Source organism: Macaca mulatta, chromosome 8, assembly GCF_049350105.2.
Source record: "Macaca mulatta isolate MMU2019108-1 chromosome 8, T2T-MMU8v2.0, whole genome shotgun sequence".
NCBI lineage: Eukaryota > Metazoa > Chordata > Mammalia > Primates > Cercopithecidae > Macaca > Macaca mulatta.
Window position 1 is genome coordinate 30641765 of NC_133413.1, and position 18291 is coordinate 30660055.

Sequence of the window (18291 nt, forward strand, 5' to 3'; positions counted from 1 at the left end):
GGAACAGAATCTATTTAAGAAAGTTTCATTTAGGAAGTAGAATCAATAAGAGGTGGTCATAGATTGTATGTGGGAAGGGTACTCTGGAAAGTCAATCTCAAAAATGAGAAAATGTTAAACAAAATTATGTATTTTTGTTTCATAATTATAAACTTAAAACACAGCCTATCACATATTCCTGAAGCAGTACACAAAATTAAAACTTTTAGGCCATGGGAGGACTTATTACCACCATTTGGGAGGCATGACGCATCAACCTAACTTACTGAGCAACAATGCTTTTGGTATGTTGATGGAAATTCTCAATTATATGTATCTATCAACTACCAAATAAGTTTTAGTATGTAATACATAGTTGCAAAGTAAAGAGAGAGTATGAGTATCAGTAGAAGACTTCCTTTTCCTCTGAGGCATCTTTGGTTCTTAATGGAAAAAATAATTTTCCACTTTTTTACTTTTTCCTATTCCCTGGTTTCCTATTTCTAAATAAATTAAGCAGAAGGATTTTATGAGCAAACTAAAGTATACGTAAAGTAAACTCTGGCTTTTTTTTTTTTTTTTTTTTTTTTTTTGAGACGGAGTCTGGCTCTGTCGCCCAGGCTGGAGTGCAGTGGCCGGATCTCAGCTCACTGCAAGCTCCGCCTCCCGGGTTCACGCCATTCTCCTGCCTCAGCCTCCCGAGTAGCTGGGACTACAGGTGCCCGCCACCTCGCCCGGCTAATTTTTTGTATCTTTTTAGTAGAGACGGGGTTTCACCGTGTTAGCCAGGATGGTCTCGATCTCCTGACCTCGTGATCTGCCCGTCTCGGCCTCCCAAAGTGCTGGGATTACAGGCTTGAGCCACCGCGCCCGGCCAACTCTGGCTTTTTGATACCCTCACTAATGAGTTGTTATGGGAAAAACTATTTCACACTTCCCTGCCTTTTTAAACTGAACACACCAAGTATAATTTGTTCTTTATTGAGAACACAGGGTCTGTGCTTTAGCCAATAAGTTACCAAGGTCTTCTGCTCCTATAAGCTGACTTCTTTCATGGAAGGTCCTGGCTTACTTATCCTTCTTATCAGCTCAAGAGTCAGTCACCTTTCCAGGAAGCTGTCCCTGACCTCCCCAATCTTCTCTCAATTCCCAAAACCCTGAACACGCCTCTATTTTACCTTGAACACAGTGAATTATAATCTCGGACCAGGCACGGTGGCTCATGCCTGTAATCCCAGCACTTTGGGAGGCCGAGGTGGGCAGATTCCTTGAACCTAGGAGTTTGAGACAGCCTGGGCAACATGTTGAAATCCCATCTCTACAAAAAAATCAGCAGGGTGTGGTGGTGCGTGCCTGTATTGCCAGCTACATGTGGAGACCGAGACGAGAGGATCGCTTAAGCCCAAAAGGTGGAGGTTGCAGTGAGCTGAGATCGCGCCACTGCACTCCAGTCTGGGCCCCACAGAGCCAGAGCCTGTCTTTAAATAAATAAATAATAACTTTGGTTTACTTTTCATCTTCTTCTTAGGTTGCACGCTTCTGTAGGGCAACTGCTATGACTTTTAATTCTGCATTCTTAAATGTATAGCACACTGACCCAGGAGTAAATTGCTATTCTCAAGGTTTAGTGACCCGCATCCTTCCTCTTACATAAACATCTTTACATGGAGACAATTTCAGAATTGAATCCACTTTTAACACTTTGACTACGCAGAAAACAGCTGGCTTTGCAGAGTATATGCCTGTAACACAATGATTATCAAGATGAGGGTAGGTGGGTTGTGTGGTTTGGAAAAGCATATTCAGATAATTATATAAATGGTAAAATAAACTTTTTTTTTTTTTTTTTTTTTTTGCTTACTGCAACCTCCGCCTCCTGGGTTCAAGCGATTCTCCTGCCTCAAGTAAAGCTTGACAGTAACTTGGCTGCACGAATATGGATTTTAAAAGGTTGATAAAGAGAGTTTCACACCTGCCTTTCTACACTATGTTATTACTAATTGAATCGAGTTGGAATAAACTAGTCAGACCTGTATGCACAATGAGTCAAATGGCTCAAATCAAAGGTTTGAGAAGTCTCTATGAGCCAGGTGCTTGAGTTGTGTGATGTTAAGACTTCAGGTATACCGGCACACTTCATCCAGACTTGGCTCATGCAGTCCCTACAGTCTTAGAATGGAATACCATATAACACTTCTCTCCCCATCTAAATCCCAGTTAGGGTTTAAGACTCAACTTCTCCACACTCTGACCTCGTCCTTAATACCAAGGGCAGTGAGGAGTCTATACAACAGGATATTTAATAAGTGATTACGTTCTGCCGAATGTTTTTTTTACTGTCTGCTTAAATCTAGCCAAAGTTTCAACAACAGTAGGGAGACAGGCTACTCAAGCGCCAGTCGAATGGAAAGGGGTTGTTAACAGCCTATTATAACCCTAACGTGGGAGCCAGGACGTCCAAACCTGGTTAACAGAGCCCACAGAGTTCATAGGGGAAGGACTGTGACCGAGTCAACGTCTTGTCTGAACAAAAAGACCCACCAACGAGTGAAAGAAGACCTCCTGGGAGGGATAGGGGGGCGGGAGAGGGAATTCAAGCCTTCTTAACAACAAAAAGCAGCTTTCTTTAGCCCACTCCACTTTCCAGCTACTTAATTGCTACCCCTCCTGTGTGACGATTCCCTGCCCAAAGTAGGAAAAAAAGAGGTCCAAAAGGATATAGCATCAACTTTGCCCTCTGACCTAGGAGCGAAGACTCACCAGTTTCATAATGGACTTTTGGTGGTTCAATAGCAGTCACTGAACTCCTCAAACGCAGGAAGCGTCTTCCGGTGCAATCTCCGCCACCTGCCAGCCCAGAGCATCGCGGGACTTGCAGTCTTTCATTCTCACGTCCCTTCCAGGGGAATCATAGGAAATGTAGTCTCCCCTCCAGGCACCATGGGAACTGTGGTCGCCTTTCCTTTTCCTCCGTTTCCTCTGCGGACGCCTCCTTCCGTCAGCTCAAATTCATCCCCGCCGCCCTCTCCACCCCAGCATGATATCATGTCCCCATTACGCGCCTGGAGCCCATGGTGTTCTGGGATGTGTAGTCCCGACGGCTCCGGGTCCCCTTTCCCCTCCTCCCAAAGGGAAGGCGGATGGGCACGGGGCTTGCCGGGAGTTGTAGTTCTCTTGGGCCTCTAGGCGCCGGGCTCCGCGCTTTTACTCGGGGGAGGCAGGAACTACAACTCCCAGGGACGCCGGGCGGCAGCAGGTGGGAGCGGGGCTGTTGATATCAATATGGCGGTTGTCAGCCAGACAAAGACAGTCAGTCTGATGTGATTGAGACAAGGGAGGTTTTTCAGGGGGAGACTGGGAGATAGGGGCCTCCCCTCCCCCTTCTCCTCTTCCTGCGCCGGCCTCAACCCCTCCCCAGTCCCCTCCCGACGGGCGCCCCACGCGGAAGACACCCCTCCCCCTCCCGTTTTCCCTCCTCCCTACCTCAGCCCTTCGTACTGGGACGTTGGGGAGGGGGCTCTGCCGGGCGGAGAGAACTCAGCGAGGATTCTGAGGTGAGTCGAGCGGTTTTGAAGCCGGACAACCTCAAGTCTCTTTCCTCACTTCTTTCTCTTCATTTAAAACAATTTTTTTTGGAGGGGTTTTGGGGAGGAAGTGAGCGGACGCTGGGGATGGGTCTCGTTAGCGGCCGGATTGAGAGGAGGGAGGAAGCAGGGGGCTTCCGAGTGGGTGATCCAGACGCGGGCTGTGGGGTGGGGCAGTTCGTGGGGGCCGGTCCTGGAAAGGCGTCGACTGCCCCCCAACTCTTCTGGTTTCCTCTACTACGAGCGGAAGGTTTGAATCCTGGAGGTGGGGTCTCTGGTGTGGAGTTCGAGAAACTGTGAGGTGATTTGCAGGTGTGTTGGTTTGTTTGGGGTGTGGAAGTGTGTTTAAACTGTGTGACGTGTACTTGTGTGCTCTGCTTGTTTTGGAGCGGTGTCTGTAGATGAGAAGTTAGACAGCGCGAGTCCTCGCTCGCTCTGGGCCTGGGCTGAGGGGCGGGCGTGAGGTCCTGGTGCTGGGCATTTGGGCTGGCGACGTGGTGCGGGGCAGCCGGGCTTAGCAACTCGCTCGTGTCCCGTCGCCCGCTCACACTCCGCCACTCGCCTCCGCCCCCTCCCCTGGACGAATCTCCACCCCAAACTCCAGCCACGAGAACTGTAGAGATGGTGTGATGTGGAGATGGGTTTTTTGCATCCTCAAGTCGGTAGATAGGTGGGAAAGGAAAAGTGTTTCTTAATATTTTATTCCGGAACCGTGTTTTGGTTACACTATTGGGGCTACTTTGAAAGGCGTCCTCCACCCACCTTCACCCCGAAACCGTAGGTAGAGGTATCTTGTCTTCGTGTGATTAGATGAATAATTGCTGAAGATTCGGGGGGGCCTGGGGTGGGGGTCGGGAGTGCTGGATTGTGTACGCGTCTGTGTATGTCTACTAAAGAGACGGAATGTCTGCTGTGTATCTTGAGATAGGGCGACTTATTTTCGTAGTAGGAAGAACTGTTGGAAATTATTTGCGGGAGAGGGGGTGCGCGGAAAGGCGCTGCTTGTATTTTTCTTCTACTCCACCCTGTTCTGTCTTGCATTTGCCTGAAAGCTGGTGGAATGGAACAGTGAAGAAGCATTGGGTGAGTAAAGGGAAGAATGCAGTTGGCATTAAAGATAACACTGTGTAAAGTTGAATGGTATAAAGTGATTACTGCTTTTATTTACACTGAAGCTTAAAAAAAATCACCCATGTATCATATAGGGTAGAGTGATGTGACTAGCTCATTTCTCTGGGATCCTGCAGGTATAGAAACCTCTGGCTTCCCTCTTCCTTCCTTCCCTCTTCCTTCCTTCCTATCCTCCCTCCTTCCTTCCTTAAGTCCTTCCTTTCTTTCTTGGCTTAGTACGACATTTCTCATTCTGATGGACGTAATACCGCCTGTGTCTTTTTGTTTAGTTTGTGCTAATATGGTTGTGCTTTTTGTGGTTTTACCATAAAATGCATCATTAAATGCATTTATTATTTTGCATTTATGCTGCAGGTAATTATCACATCAGGATTGCAGTGCTTTGCATTAAACTTATTTTAAAATTGTACAATTAAGTTGCTTGATCTAGTTGAATTATGTTTCTAAGTCAAAGTTGGGAAATTTGAATTCTAAATTTTTTTCAAATTTCAATTAGAGTTAAAAAGAAAAGGATTGCAATATATTTCTCACAGTTTTTAATATTTAATAACACACTAGAAGAATTTAAGATCACATATTTTGTACTTCCTTGTTAATTTCTTCAATAATTCTTATGTGACAATTTTTTTAGTGTAACGGATTTTTAAAATAAAGAAATTGGCATAATTTCTATTTCAACTGTTGAGAGTTGAATATATTCCCCAAACTTATCAATTATTGAATCTGCCACCTATCATCAGTAAGGGACCTTTAGATTCTATGATAACTGAAAACCACATTGATAGTGTATAATTTTATGGTATGTCCTCTAACCATTTATTTGAAATTTTTGCTGTTGGTCATTCACACAGATAAGGGGGACTGAAAGAATGAGGTAGCATGTATACTTCAATTGACCTGAATAGAAAAAAACTGTGATTTCTAAATCTTCAGATGTAGAATATACAATATGTTGATTCCAAACTAAGCCATTAGTTTGTGATAGACCAGGATTTTCAGAATCATTTGTTTTAAGCTTGTGTCTTAACTTGAAACACTACTTTGCAAAAGCTGGAGAAAAATCCTACATAACTACTTAACGGAGTGTTTTGTTTTATTTTTCTGAAGCATATTATTATAGTCATGGAGGTTTTAAAAAATGTTTAATAGTTATTTTAGAAGTAAAAAACCTACATGTTTGTTAATATTTTGAATTGGAAAAGCATGAGTATTTTCTCTTCCATCCACCCTTACCTCAAAATTTCTTTTTGTTTTGTCCATGGAAGTACAAAGTTATTTACTGGGAAAAGCGTTCATTAAACTTTTTCTGACTACTAGTGGGATCAAAATCATCACGTGTAAACCAAATATATTCCTAGCATTCATTGGGGGTGATTCCGTTTCATTTTAAGTACTGGGCATTAAAATGATGTAAAGCCTTTACTGCAGGTTAAAGCATAAAACGTTCTCAGCATGTGGGAGTCATATGGTTTACGAATAAAGTAGAAAACCAGGGCATTGGTGCTTGTCCAGCTTAAAATTTCATCGCGTAACTGTGAAAGACACATTTATTTTAATGTGATTGCTTCTAAAGATGTTGCTTGTATTATGGGAAGTTGAAAATCTAAGCTACTTTTAACTAATCTGTTGCTAGTTTAGTGTACTGCATTTAGTGAACACTATTTATGATCACAAATATGCATCAAGGAAAGGAGCCTTTAGCTGGAAGTTGAATGCCTTTAGTGAGGCTTCGTTTTCACTGCTGTATGAACAGATTTCAGTCTTCTAGCCCAAATCCTCAGTTAAAACATTGCTAATAGAAACTTAATAGCTCAGTGTTGGTAAGTTACAAAATATGTGGCAACAAATCTGTCATTGTTACATCATTTAAAAAATAGAAGCAACCAGCTTATGGCAATTTTTGTGGCAAGTGTTGATTGAAATTCTATTGTTTGTTTCATAGATATTGAATACATTGGGAATATTTAGGCTTAATATGTGCATTTTGAGTCTCCTGTACACTGTATTCAGTACATCCCACATTTAGTGTTTCAGGCAGCTACCATGTAATTTGCTTCTGTTCTTTTCATTGTAGCTCTTCTCTTATTTTTGTATACAGCTCTTTAAACCTGAATTATTTCTCTTGGGAATTAGGTATTTATGTAGAATGTTGTCATAAGTGAAAGTTGACGTACTACTCAACTTTTTAAATACATGAACATTTATAGATAAACCGAATAGTGCTCATTGAAAATGTGTTGGTTTTGTTTGTTTTGTGAACCTGCATTATTTAGTTCTTTGGCTTCTGGAATTAATTTTGTAGCTCACTTTGCTATTCTTTGGCTAGATTTTTCTGTTAACGGTTGGCTTTTACTTCTCACTTTAGTAGAACTGTAATTTATTAAAATACTGTTGTGAGTGAAAAGCATGGCTTGTCTAGAGTGTTATATATGTACACCCACACATGCACTCACACATAAAATACCTTTATGTTTGTTTATTTATGAAATTGGTATATATCTATCAGACATGCCTCCCATAAGAAAGAATCTGAGCCACAAATAGCAGGAGACCTTGAACTTTGAGTGACGCTAGAAACCAAAGAGTAACCAGCACATGTTGTCCACATTATAGAAGCTAAGGAGATTTTCAGTGTCATTCCAAGCCATTATTTTCACAGATTTTGTTAAAATATAGTTCTCTCAAAATGGAAGCTATCGATATTGAAAGTTTTCTCAAAATACCACTAAGTAACACGTAGCATGGATTCCTAGGTGCAGCTATTCCCCCACATTGCCCTTACTGAATTTAGGGCCCATGATAGGTACAGAGTAAAGATTTTTCCATGGGATTATTTGATGTAAAACTTTTAGTTGCAGTGTATTCAAATATAATCCAGTGCTTTAGATAATTTGTTTTCCTTGACCTTAGATGAAACAAGTTGGAAATTTACTATAACATTGTTTTGGACACTTTCCAAGAGCATTTAGCTCCTGGAAGGGCCCTGGCTTTAGCATGGTTTTTACCCTCATAGTGATAATAAGGTTGAAGTTACATTAAGTTTTTCCAGTGGCTATTATAATCTTAATGCAATATTTGACAGCTTCTTAGGCTATAGTGTTTTTTTTTTTTACATTTACAAAAAAAAAAAGGTAACAATAGTCTGATTTTAGCTTTGAAGTGATCAATTATTTTAACTTTTTCGCCCTTAAAATGGGTGGCACTAGACTCCTTCCTGTTAAGTGGTAAAATGATTCTAACTCAGTCAAAGGGCACTAGGTTTTTCTTAGAGTGTGGATTGTGATAAAAAATGTTTACTAAATTCCACATGCTGAATATACTCTCTGGCTGCTTCTTTGTTTATCTTATGTCCAGAGATGGTCCACATGTGGTGTATTGAAAATATTAGTAGCCTCATTACTGTATACATATTAAATAGTGTAGAGTTGCCAAGTGGCAGTAACTTTAATTTGTATCTAGTCACAATTTTTATAGCAAGAAAGTGAAATGCTGTGGTTACTGCTGAAACAGGGATGACTTAAGACTGAACTGATTTAAGATTTTAATAATTTAGGCTGGGCATGGTGGCTCACACCTGTCATCCCAGCACTTTGGGAGGCCGAGGCGGGCGGATCACCTGAGGTCAGGAATTCGAGACCAGCCTGGCAAACATGGCAAAACCTTGTCTCTACTAAAAAGACAAAAATTAGCTGGGTGTGGTGGTGCATGCCTGTAATCCCAGCTACTCGGGAGGCTGAGGCAGGAAAATCGCTTGAACCTGGGAGGTGGAGGTTGTAGTGAGCTGAGATTGCGCCACTGCACTCCAGCCTGGGCGACAGAGTGAGACTCAGTCTCAAAAAAAAAAAAAAAAAAAGATTTTGATAATGTAATAGTATTGTTAAAACATGAAACTCTTGGCTTGGGTATAGTCACTGAAGCCTTGAAATTGGATTAAGTTCTCTCTCTTCAGTCGTGAAGTCAAGTTGGTTTCATGTTTTGTATACATTTCTTTCTATTACTGTTCTCTTATTTCACGCCTTCATCATTTCTGGTTTATTGCTTCGGTATCTTAACTAATCTTGTTTGAAGTTTTTTTCATTAGTCATTCTAAACTCCTATTGGAGTATCTTGCCAAAATAAAATGTGAATTTGATTGTCAGCCATACTTTGCCTGTGATCCTTTAGCAGCTCCTCAGACTTTCACAGAAATCAAAAATTTAGAGTCATACCACCTGTGTCCAAATCCTGACTTTGCCAGTTACTAGCTATGTGACCTTGGGCAAATCATTTAAAATGTCTGTACCTCAGCTTCCCCATCAATAGACTGGGGATAAAAATAGTAGCTACTTCATAGGATTATTGTGAGCCCTTGAAGTGCTGGCAAGTCCTTAGGATGCTTTTGGCATATTATAGTTTACAGGAAGCTGCAAAAATAGTAGAGAGGGCACTGTACGTTTTACCCAGTTTCCCCTATTGGTTACATCCTACATAACTTTAATACAATATTAAAACCAGGAAATTGACGTCCGTACAATGTGTGTGTATAGTTCTATGCCATTTTATCACAAGTGTGTAGATTGCATAACAACCACCAAAATCAAGGTACAGAACTGTTACTGCAAAGGTTGAATGATTCTCCTCTTCTTCATAAGTTCTGTTGTTTTGTCAATATAGCTAAGGAGAAAGATACCAATTATTGGATCAGTAATTTCGTTCTTTTGCCTTATGTAATACAGTCATATAGTACATAATGATGTTTCAGTCAAAAACGGACTGAATATATGACAGTGGTCCCATAAGATTATATCATATTTTAACTGTACTTTTTCCAAGGTTTAGAAACACAGATACTTTCCAGTGTGTTACAGTTGCCTACAGTGTTTAATACAGTAAATGCTGTACAGGTTTGTAGCCTAGGAGCAATAGGCTACACCACTTAGGCTTGTGTGAGTACCCTGTATGGTGTTCACACAACAATGAAATTGCCTAATGGTGCATTTCTCAGAATGTATCTCTGTCGTTAAGTGTTGCATTGGCACATCCTGAAAGTTTTTATGAAAAATTCCAATTAAACTTTCTTTTAAAAGTTTATTATTTAGATGAACTGACATTGCAAGCATACCAATTTTTTTTGTTATAAGAATCTAAATATTGGCTAGTTTGTTTTTGTTTTTGTTTTTTTTTTTTTTGAGATGGAGTTTCGCTCTTTGTTGCCTAGGCTGGAGTAAAATGGCGTGATCTCAGCTCACCGCAATCTCTGCCACCTAGGTTCAAGCGATTCTTCTGCCTCAGCCTTCCTGAGTAGCTGGGATCCTGCACCACCATGCCCAGTATTGTATTTTTAGTAGAGACGGGGTTTCTCCATGTTGCTCAGGCTGGTCTCGAACTTCTGTCTCAGGTGATCCGCCCGCCTCAGCCTCCCAAAGTGCTGGGATTACAGGTGTGAGCCACCGCGCCAGGTCGGCTAGTTTTTTTTTTTTTTTTTTTAATGAGGAATTATAATATTAGGACCCATTAAAATTTTCTGGTAAAAGTTAACGATAACTTTGAAATTGTCCACAAATGTGTAAGATTTAAATGAGGCTGGGTTTGGTGGCTCAGGCCTGTAATCCCAGCACTTTGGGAGGCCGAGTTGGGCGGATCATGAGGTCAGGAGTTGAGACCAGTCTGACCAACATGGTGAAACCCTGTCTCTACTAAAAATACAAAAATATAGCTGGGTGTGGTGGCATGCACCTGTACTCCCAGCTACTCAGGAGGCTGAGGCAGGAGAATCACTTGAACCCGGGAGGTGGAGGTTGCAGTGAGCCCAGTTCGTGCCACTGCGCTCCAGCCTGGGCGACAGAGCAAGACTCTGTCTCAAAAAAAAAAAAAAAAGATTTAAATTTTAATGAATTCAAGGCTTACATGATATGTTTCTTGCTAGAGACGATATGTTAGAATCTGTGTTAGATAACCAAAATTATAGCTATTTTGACATTAGTTTGGTTTTGACAGTGTTAATGCAAACTTGTCAGATTAATTGATTGTCAGCATATGTCGTAGTTTTATTTTGTACTTATTGCAAGGGAACTAGCTTTAAAGAAAGTTAATTCAAAGATATTTTCAGAAAAAGGATCTTTACAGAATAAAAAGGGAGGTTATAGTTACTATTTTTGTTAGGTACAAGTTAAAGGATAGTTACACGGTTGGTTATACTTTGCTGCCCCTTAATCAGCCATATGATTATAAAGCCTGTCTTAAAAAGATGAGGCTGTTAATCCAATATACTATCGATTATTATAGACAACAACAGAAGTCTGTTTTGAACAGGCTAACAAAATATTTTCAAATGTATTCACAAAGGTAGAGCACCTGATTTTTGTCTTCTCTGGATTTGAGACAATTTTCCATATGTCAATACTGTGATAATTTCCATTGAAAAAAGACCAGTTAAAGTTTCATTTGTTTCATTAGTAGGAATACATCAATATAAATATTGATGGCACTTCCTGATAAATAAGATTCATATTTATAAAGCTTTTTGGCTACCTGTGATTTCAGTTTTTTCCTGGTAGAATTATTTTTTCCTCCTTGGATTTATGTTTCTAGCTTTTTATTTGTCTTGGTGTACCTTCTAAAAAATAATGCTTTAATTAGGGATCATTTGGCTTCAAGGACAGGCTGTTGTAGGGATTCAGCTGTTTTGGGTTGAAGAAGAGTGACTAGACCTTGTGTGAATGGGAGAACTGTTAGGAATCTGAGAAGCTAGTCTCTCAAGCTCTCTGGTGTTAAATGGTTTCTTGTCTCAGCATCTCCTTCCGTGTCTGCTTCATCTCCCTTTCTCATGTCTTCCTTCCAGTTCTGTTTGTCTTGCCCTGGTTTTTCATAGTCTCTGCTTCTCCAAAGTTCTGACTGGAAAGTGGATTTGATTTGCCATGGTATTGACTTGAACTGTTCTTTCAACTAAAGTTTACCTGTTGGTGACAGTATGTTTCTTTTAGTTCAGTTGGGAAGAGAGAAATTGGAATGCATTGCATGACCACCGTGACTTAAATGCCTGTCCTTATCCCATGACCTTGGTGGGAGGTAGGGTGGAAAGCACCTTTTGTGTGAGGCTTAAGCTTTTAGATGCTTTATATGAGGAGGGTTTTCTTGTTGGGGTTGAACAAGGCACTCAGTTAAACATGTCAAGTCTAGCAGTGCATGATGAGGTACTTTGTGGGATACAAAGGTAAGTTGGATTTAATCCTTTTCTGCAAGGATCAGTTTGTTGGAAATAGCAAAAAGACTCCTATAATTTAATATTGGCTTTTTATTCTAGTCACTTCAGGCAAACCAGAAAGATGACAAAGTAGGACTGTAAGAACTAGGTAGGATTAAGGAAGGAGAATGAGAGGTAGCCCTGGATACATGAATGTACTATCTCTACAATTTGGATCACTGATCTACTAAGCATGAAAGCATCTAGAAGCCATGTATCAGGATCCTCATTGTTGCTATCAAAGACTATCCCTTATTGAATAAAGAAGCTCTTATTCATATCAAGCAGACATTCTTTTGTCCCATCGTTAAGATCTAGAGACATCTTAGGAGAACTCATTTCATCACTATTCTAGGAACTGGAACATTCTCATAGGTACCCTCTATCTATATAGTGACAGCTATTCTCTTAGCAAATGTCATTCATCCCTAACAAGACAATTTGTGCCTTCTTACTTTAGAGGCAATAAGCAGGAATTCAAATAGTTGAGTCTGTAGTAGTGAGCATCTTGTTCTCTGCAGATCTGGCAACAAGAGAATTGACATATTGGGTCAGTCCAATGTCCAGTCAACAGCATATGTGATATTTAACAAAAGCTCCATGAGTTCAGGGAAAGGAACTGGACCTTTTTATTCCTATGTCAGTATTGGAGTTTATATGGACTTCAGAGCTAAAATTTCCAAAGCTAAGTCTTTATTATATTACCAAATCAGGGCCAAGATTTTTAGAAATAAGTACAAGTCAAGGGTAGGCAACTAAGGAACCTAGAAGATTAGAGTCACATTGCAGATCCACAGGAGATAAATAGATGGGGAGTCACAGAGTTCTAAGCACTTAGGCTACAACAGAAGGAAACAGTGATCTCAACTTTTGTGCTGAAGAATTGCCTGGAAAAAGTATTAATATTTTAGTTTCTGGCTGGGCGCGGTGGCTCATGCCTGTAATCCCAGCGCTTTGGGAGGCTGAGTGGGGCAGATAATGAGATCAGGAGTTCAAGACCAGCTTGGCCAACATGGTGAAACCCCATCTCTACTAAAAATACAAAAAAATTAGCTGGGCATGGTGGCGCACGCCTGTGATCCCAGCTACTCAGGAGGCTAAGGCAGGAAAATTGCTTGAACTGGGACCTGGGAGGCGGAGGTTGCAGTGAGCCGAAATTGCGCCACTGCACTCCAGCCTGGGCTACAGAGCAAGACTCCGTCTCAAAAAAAAAAAAATTGTTTCCTGAGCTCTACCCCAAGATTCCTAAAATCTGAGATGGGCCTAGGAATATATATCCTTCATAAGTATATCAAGTAATTCTAATTGGTAGAGTCCTCAGAATGCTTGGAAAGTGCATAGACAGCATAATACCTACTTAGAACCTATTATGTGCTTTGTTCTGTGGAAGTCTCAAATATCTGTTTATAATTGGGAGTGTTTCTTTCCTGATATGTGCCTGCCTCATATTAAACACTATGTCCATCCTCTCTGATTGCTTATGTCAGTAAATCGTGACATGGGCTATATTTTGGATAAGTATGATTATTTTTCTAGATGTCGTACTTAATAGTATTATGCCCTAAACATCTAGTTTTTATGGTTATGGCATCAGCTCATTTTCCTTTTCTTTTTTTTTTTTTTCTTTTGAGATGGAGTCTCACTCTGTCGCCCAGGCTGGAGTGCAGTGGCGCGATCTCGGCTCACTGCAAACTCTGCCTCCCGGGTTCACGCCATTCTCCTGCCTCAGCCTCCTGAGTAGCTGGGACTACAGGCGCCTGCCACCGCGCCCGGCTAATTTTTTGTATTTTTAGTAGAGATGGGGTTTCACCGTGGTCTCGATCTCCTGACCTTGTGATCTGCCCGCCTCGGCCTCCCAAAATGCTGGGATTACAGGCGTGAGCCACCGCGCCCGGCAGCTCATTTTCTTAAACTCTGTATTTTTATATATGAACTCTTAAGAAGACAGTCTTTTTTTATTCCCACCTTTCATCATTAAGTCCTCCTTTATTCTAATTTTCTGGATCTACTAAGCAAGTTTTTTTTTTGTTTGTTTGTTTTTTAACTTATATACTTTGGAATATCAGCCATCTCTTGAACCTTTGCCCTCACGAATTAAATTTCTCACCTTTTTTTTTTAAGGTCTGTCATTCTTTTTGGAGCCTTAATTACTCTTACGATATTGAGCTGGTTGAAAACATGAACTTTGGAGCTGTATTGTCTAGGTGCAAATCTGATCTCCACTACTTAACCCTGTAATTTTGTGTAAACCTCTATGTGTCTTATCTGTAAACTGGGCATAGATAAATAATAGTATTTATTCATTTACTAATAGGATTCTTGTGAGTATATGAGGCATCATTTGCTAAGTGCTTAGAGTAGTGGTTGTTACACCTTATCTTATTATTAGTTGTCCTGTTCTTCTTTTTCCAAGGTAATACTTACCCCCCTCCTTAATCTTTAGAATTCTCATTTGTTGTAAATAATCTCTTTCTGGCTAATTTATTTTGTCTTTGCGCATTATTTATTTTCTTCTCAGTTTTCCTTTTGTAGCTCTTAGCTGCATTAGATATAATATTTCCCCTTAAAATTCTTTCTATACAAGTCTTTCTTCCATCATTCTTTTCTCTCTTGTTAAAATTACCGCTGGTCTTGAAGTTCCTAGAATTAAAGGCTTTAAATCTCCCTTTAGTACTTTTCTTTTTGTTCTTTTTTCCCTTCTCCTCTCATCTGATTTGTCAGTGATCTGCTGATTCTGTCACCCCATAACATCGCTTAGATTATTCTCTTCCTTTATTGTCTGTAATTGCCATCCTCATTACTTCTTGTTAAGATGACTGCAGAAGTAATACTGACCTTCCTGCCACTTCCCTACTCTATTCCATGGTGCACAGCACTCTTAGAATAATTTTTATCGAACTTTTCATCAAGTCATTTAAGAGGTTACTATACCTTAGTTCAAATTGTGCCATATGCCAAATTTTAGTCCCCGTGCTTTGTAATGGGTTTGCTGACATTTCCTTTCCTCCCTTTTCCATGTCTTATTTTCTTATTCCAGAAGATATTTTCTACATTGCATTCAAATAAATTACCTTTCCTCCTGCTGTATATTTTCAGTCTTTGTTTCTTGGTATTTGCTACCCTACCCACTTAATATATTTGTATATCCTTATCTTACTAGTTAAAACCTTATACTTAAAACCCAGTTAAATCCTTCTGTCGAAGAGACATGTCCCAGTGAACCTCGACACACTTAGACTAGTCATTTACTCCACATATAAGCTGTATTTACATACTCAATCATTATTGTAACTTTTTGTATTTATTTGTAAGGTATGTGACATTTAAAATAGTTTAGTTTTCATGTTGTGTATATGAATTGGATTCCTGGTTGAAGTGTAAGATCCTTGAATTTTCTACTGACTTGCCCCTGGGAGGGGGCAGGGGTGAGGGGACTGAATTTATCCTCAGAAGATAATGAACCTAAAATTTCTGGTACCCCTGCCACTGGTGCCAGCATTCTACAGCCAATAATACTTGTCAAGAACTTAGACACAGCAATCTGTCTAGTACTGAGGGTACTGGATCAGAGAAATGACGTTCTTTCCCATCCCCCCTTCATTTTCACAGTTCATTTGTTAACTTCCACTTCTTTAGCCAACAATGAGTGAGATGTAGGCCTACCCTTTAGGAAACTCACCGTTTGGTTTCAATAGGATCAGAAAGAGGACTCAACCATGAGGCACAGATCTCAGTACTGCACATGGGGTATGCTTGCTTCAGTAATTTCAGTCATCTGAGCTAGCTTACTCATGTGCTCACTGTTCCTTTGGGGAAAACATACTGTCTTCTTAGGCATCTCCCTGTCTCTGTGTGGTCTCTCCAGTATGGTGGCTTCAGGGTAGCCAGACTTCTCACGTAGTGCCTCAGGGCTCCAAAGGCAGGTGTCCCAAAAGAGAAAGGAAGTCAGGCTTATTGTTTTTTATGACCTATCCTTGGAAACTTGAGGATTACTTCCACAACATTCTACTTATGAAGGCAGTCATGCAGGCCTGCCCATGTTGGAGAGCAGGGAACAGAGACTCCACTCTACCTTTTGATGGGAGGAGTGGCAACATTCTCAAAGAGCATATATGATGGAAATGTTGTGGCAGTTTTGGAAAATGCAATCTGCCGTACCAAAAGATAAATACTGTTAATAATTTGCTTTGCTTTCAGGTTACAAGTGTGTTCTCTCCTCTACAATGGTGTCATACTATCACTTATATTTCTTTCTTTAGCGATATATAATGGTGTCAGCATATAAAGACATAACTCATTTTTTTAAATGTAAACAAATGAAGTATAATTTAACCATTTACCCACCAGTGGACATTTAAGCTTTCTTTTACACACACATACACACACACACACACACACAGAGAGAAGCAAAAACAAACAAAAAGCCTAAAGGCATAATATAGTTTTAGATTTCAGTTGAATTTTGTCTTACCCCAAGTTGGTAGGATTTGTGAGGGCATCAGGGAGGGCAGTGATCATGCCACTTGTGGCCTTTGAAAGAGAATAATCCTCTTCACTCTTGATTTATCAGCCTTGGTAAGTAATTTTAGTAGGAACCTCTTGTTTGGTGTTAGATTGGCCTGTAGTAAACATTGCTGTGAATGGGACTAAGAAGGCAAGAGGTAATAAGCTTTTTCCTTGTGCCACTGTTGCAACCATCTGGGAATTGTTTCTTACGTCTCCTTTTTCCCCCCTTTGCTGCTTTTTCTTTCTTTTTTCCCTGCTACAACCTCCTCAGTAATCCTGTGCTTCTGTCTTGATCTCAGCAAAAGATATGGATGAGATGGGGCTATCATCATGTACAAAGATATCTCATTTGGCACTTGATCAGGTGAAGGATTATTTTTTGTCTTTCTTCCTGTTGTGTATGCAAAAGACATCTTAAATGACTTAACTTGAACTAGGAGTTGATCAATTGATTTTAAAAAGTTGGTTATAGTAAAAAGCATTAAAAACTGATGACTTAAACATTTTACTTTAATCAAAATATATAGACATGCACACATTTGTTAGTTATTTGGTACAGGGACAGTGGTTCTCAACTGGTGATTTTACCCTCCAGGGACATTTCGTAACATTTGGAGACATTTTTGATTACCACTACTGGAGTGGGAGTGCTACTGCCATATAGTGGGGAATAGCAAAGGCAGGGATGCTGCCAAACATCCTTCAGTTCACTGGCCAATACCTCCCCCTCCCAACAGAGAATTCTCCCATCTAAAATGTCAGTATTACTGGGGTTGAGAAACTGATCTAGGGCCAATGCCTTTTCTTTGTGTGTGAATCTATGGATTGACTGACACTCTACATCAGCTTTTCATGCATAAACCATACCCATAATGTATCATTTATTATTTCCAGTTTTTATTTTTTTTAAATGGAAGGAGACCTTAAAGACATTTATAATCTATGAGTCAAATCATAATATTTTATTTCTCCCAAATCTTTTTTTTTTTTTTTTTTTTTGAGATAGAGTCTTGCTCTGTCTCCAGGCTGGAGTGTAGTGGCGCAATCTTGGCTCACTGCAACCTCTGCCTCCCAGGTTCAAGCGATTCTCCTGCCTCAGCCTCTACAGGTGCGTGCCACCACGCCCAGCCGATTTTTGTATTTTTAATAGAGATGAGATTTCATCATGTTGGCCAGGATGGTCTCCATCTCTTGACCTTGTGATCCGCCGCCTAGGCCTCCCCAAGTGCTGGGATTATAGGCGTAAGCCACCTTGCCCGGCCCATTTCTCCCAAATCTTTTACAGTAGTCTCACCTATACTCAATTCAATAGCATTCGTATTTTTTTAAGGAAATCATCTTAAATTGTGCCAAACATTTAACCCTTTTTGTGTGTGTGTGACTTACTTTTAATAGAAACAAATCTTCACACACTTTTTTTTTTTTTTTTTTGAGACGGAGTCTCGCTCTGTCACCCAGGATGGCATGCAGTGGCATCATCTCTGCTCACTGCGAGCTCTGCCTCCCAGGTTCATGCCATTCCCCTGCCTCAGCCTCCCAAGTAGCTGGGACTACAGGCACCCACCACCACGCCCAGCTAAATTTTTGTATTTTTAGTAGAGACAGAGTTTCATTGTGTTAGCCAGGATGGTCTCGATCTCCTGACCTTGTGATCCACCCTCCTCAGCCTCCCAAAGTGCTGGGATTACAGGCGCGAACCACTGCGCCCGGCCTCTTCACACTCTTATTTTGTTAGTTTAGATAGTATAATCAAATTCCACAGTTGCAAGAACAACTTGTCTAAACAGGGAATAAACCAACTTGCTCTTGGTTGGCACACAGTGGAGTGTTTGAAATAGCCTAATAAGCATCCTTGTCAATTTGTTTTAG

The 18291-nt window shown here is 40.5% G+C and overlaps 2 protein-coding genes across 47 annotated transcripts in view; one reads left to right on the forward strand and one right to left on the reverse strand.

Annotated features, from left to right (window-relative positions):
* Positions 1-2802, reverse strand: part of INTS9 (integrator complex subunit 9) — a 128016-nt gene extending 125214 nt beyond the window's left edge. For all 9 annotated transcript variants that reach the window (XM_028852520.2, XM_028852519.2, XM_077943366.1 and 6 more), the window contains exon 1: positions 2740-2802. Coding sequence is in view for 6 of the 9 variants with exons in the window: in XM_015145084.3 (XP_015000570.1) it covers positions 2740-2748 (9 nt within the window). In the remaining 3 variants the exon portion in view is untranslated. The remainder of the gene's footprint in view (positions 1-2739) is intronic.
* Positions 2803-3249: 447 nt separating this feature from the next.
* The window catches only part of HMBOX1 (homeobox containing 1), a 164959-nt gene continuing 149917 nt past the window's right edge, over positions 3250-18291 (forward strand). For 27 of the 38 annotated variants that reach the window (XR_013397224.1, XR_013397225.1, XR_003732310.2 and 24 more), the window contains exon 1: positions 3250-3533. The gene's annotated coding sequence lies outside the window, so the exon portion shown is untranslated. Of the gene's footprint in view, positions 3534-3924; positions 4341-18291 lie in introns of those variants that run through there. The other 11 variants (XR_013397223.1, XM_077943376.1, XM_077943382.1 and 8 more) reach the window with 1 other exon arrangement.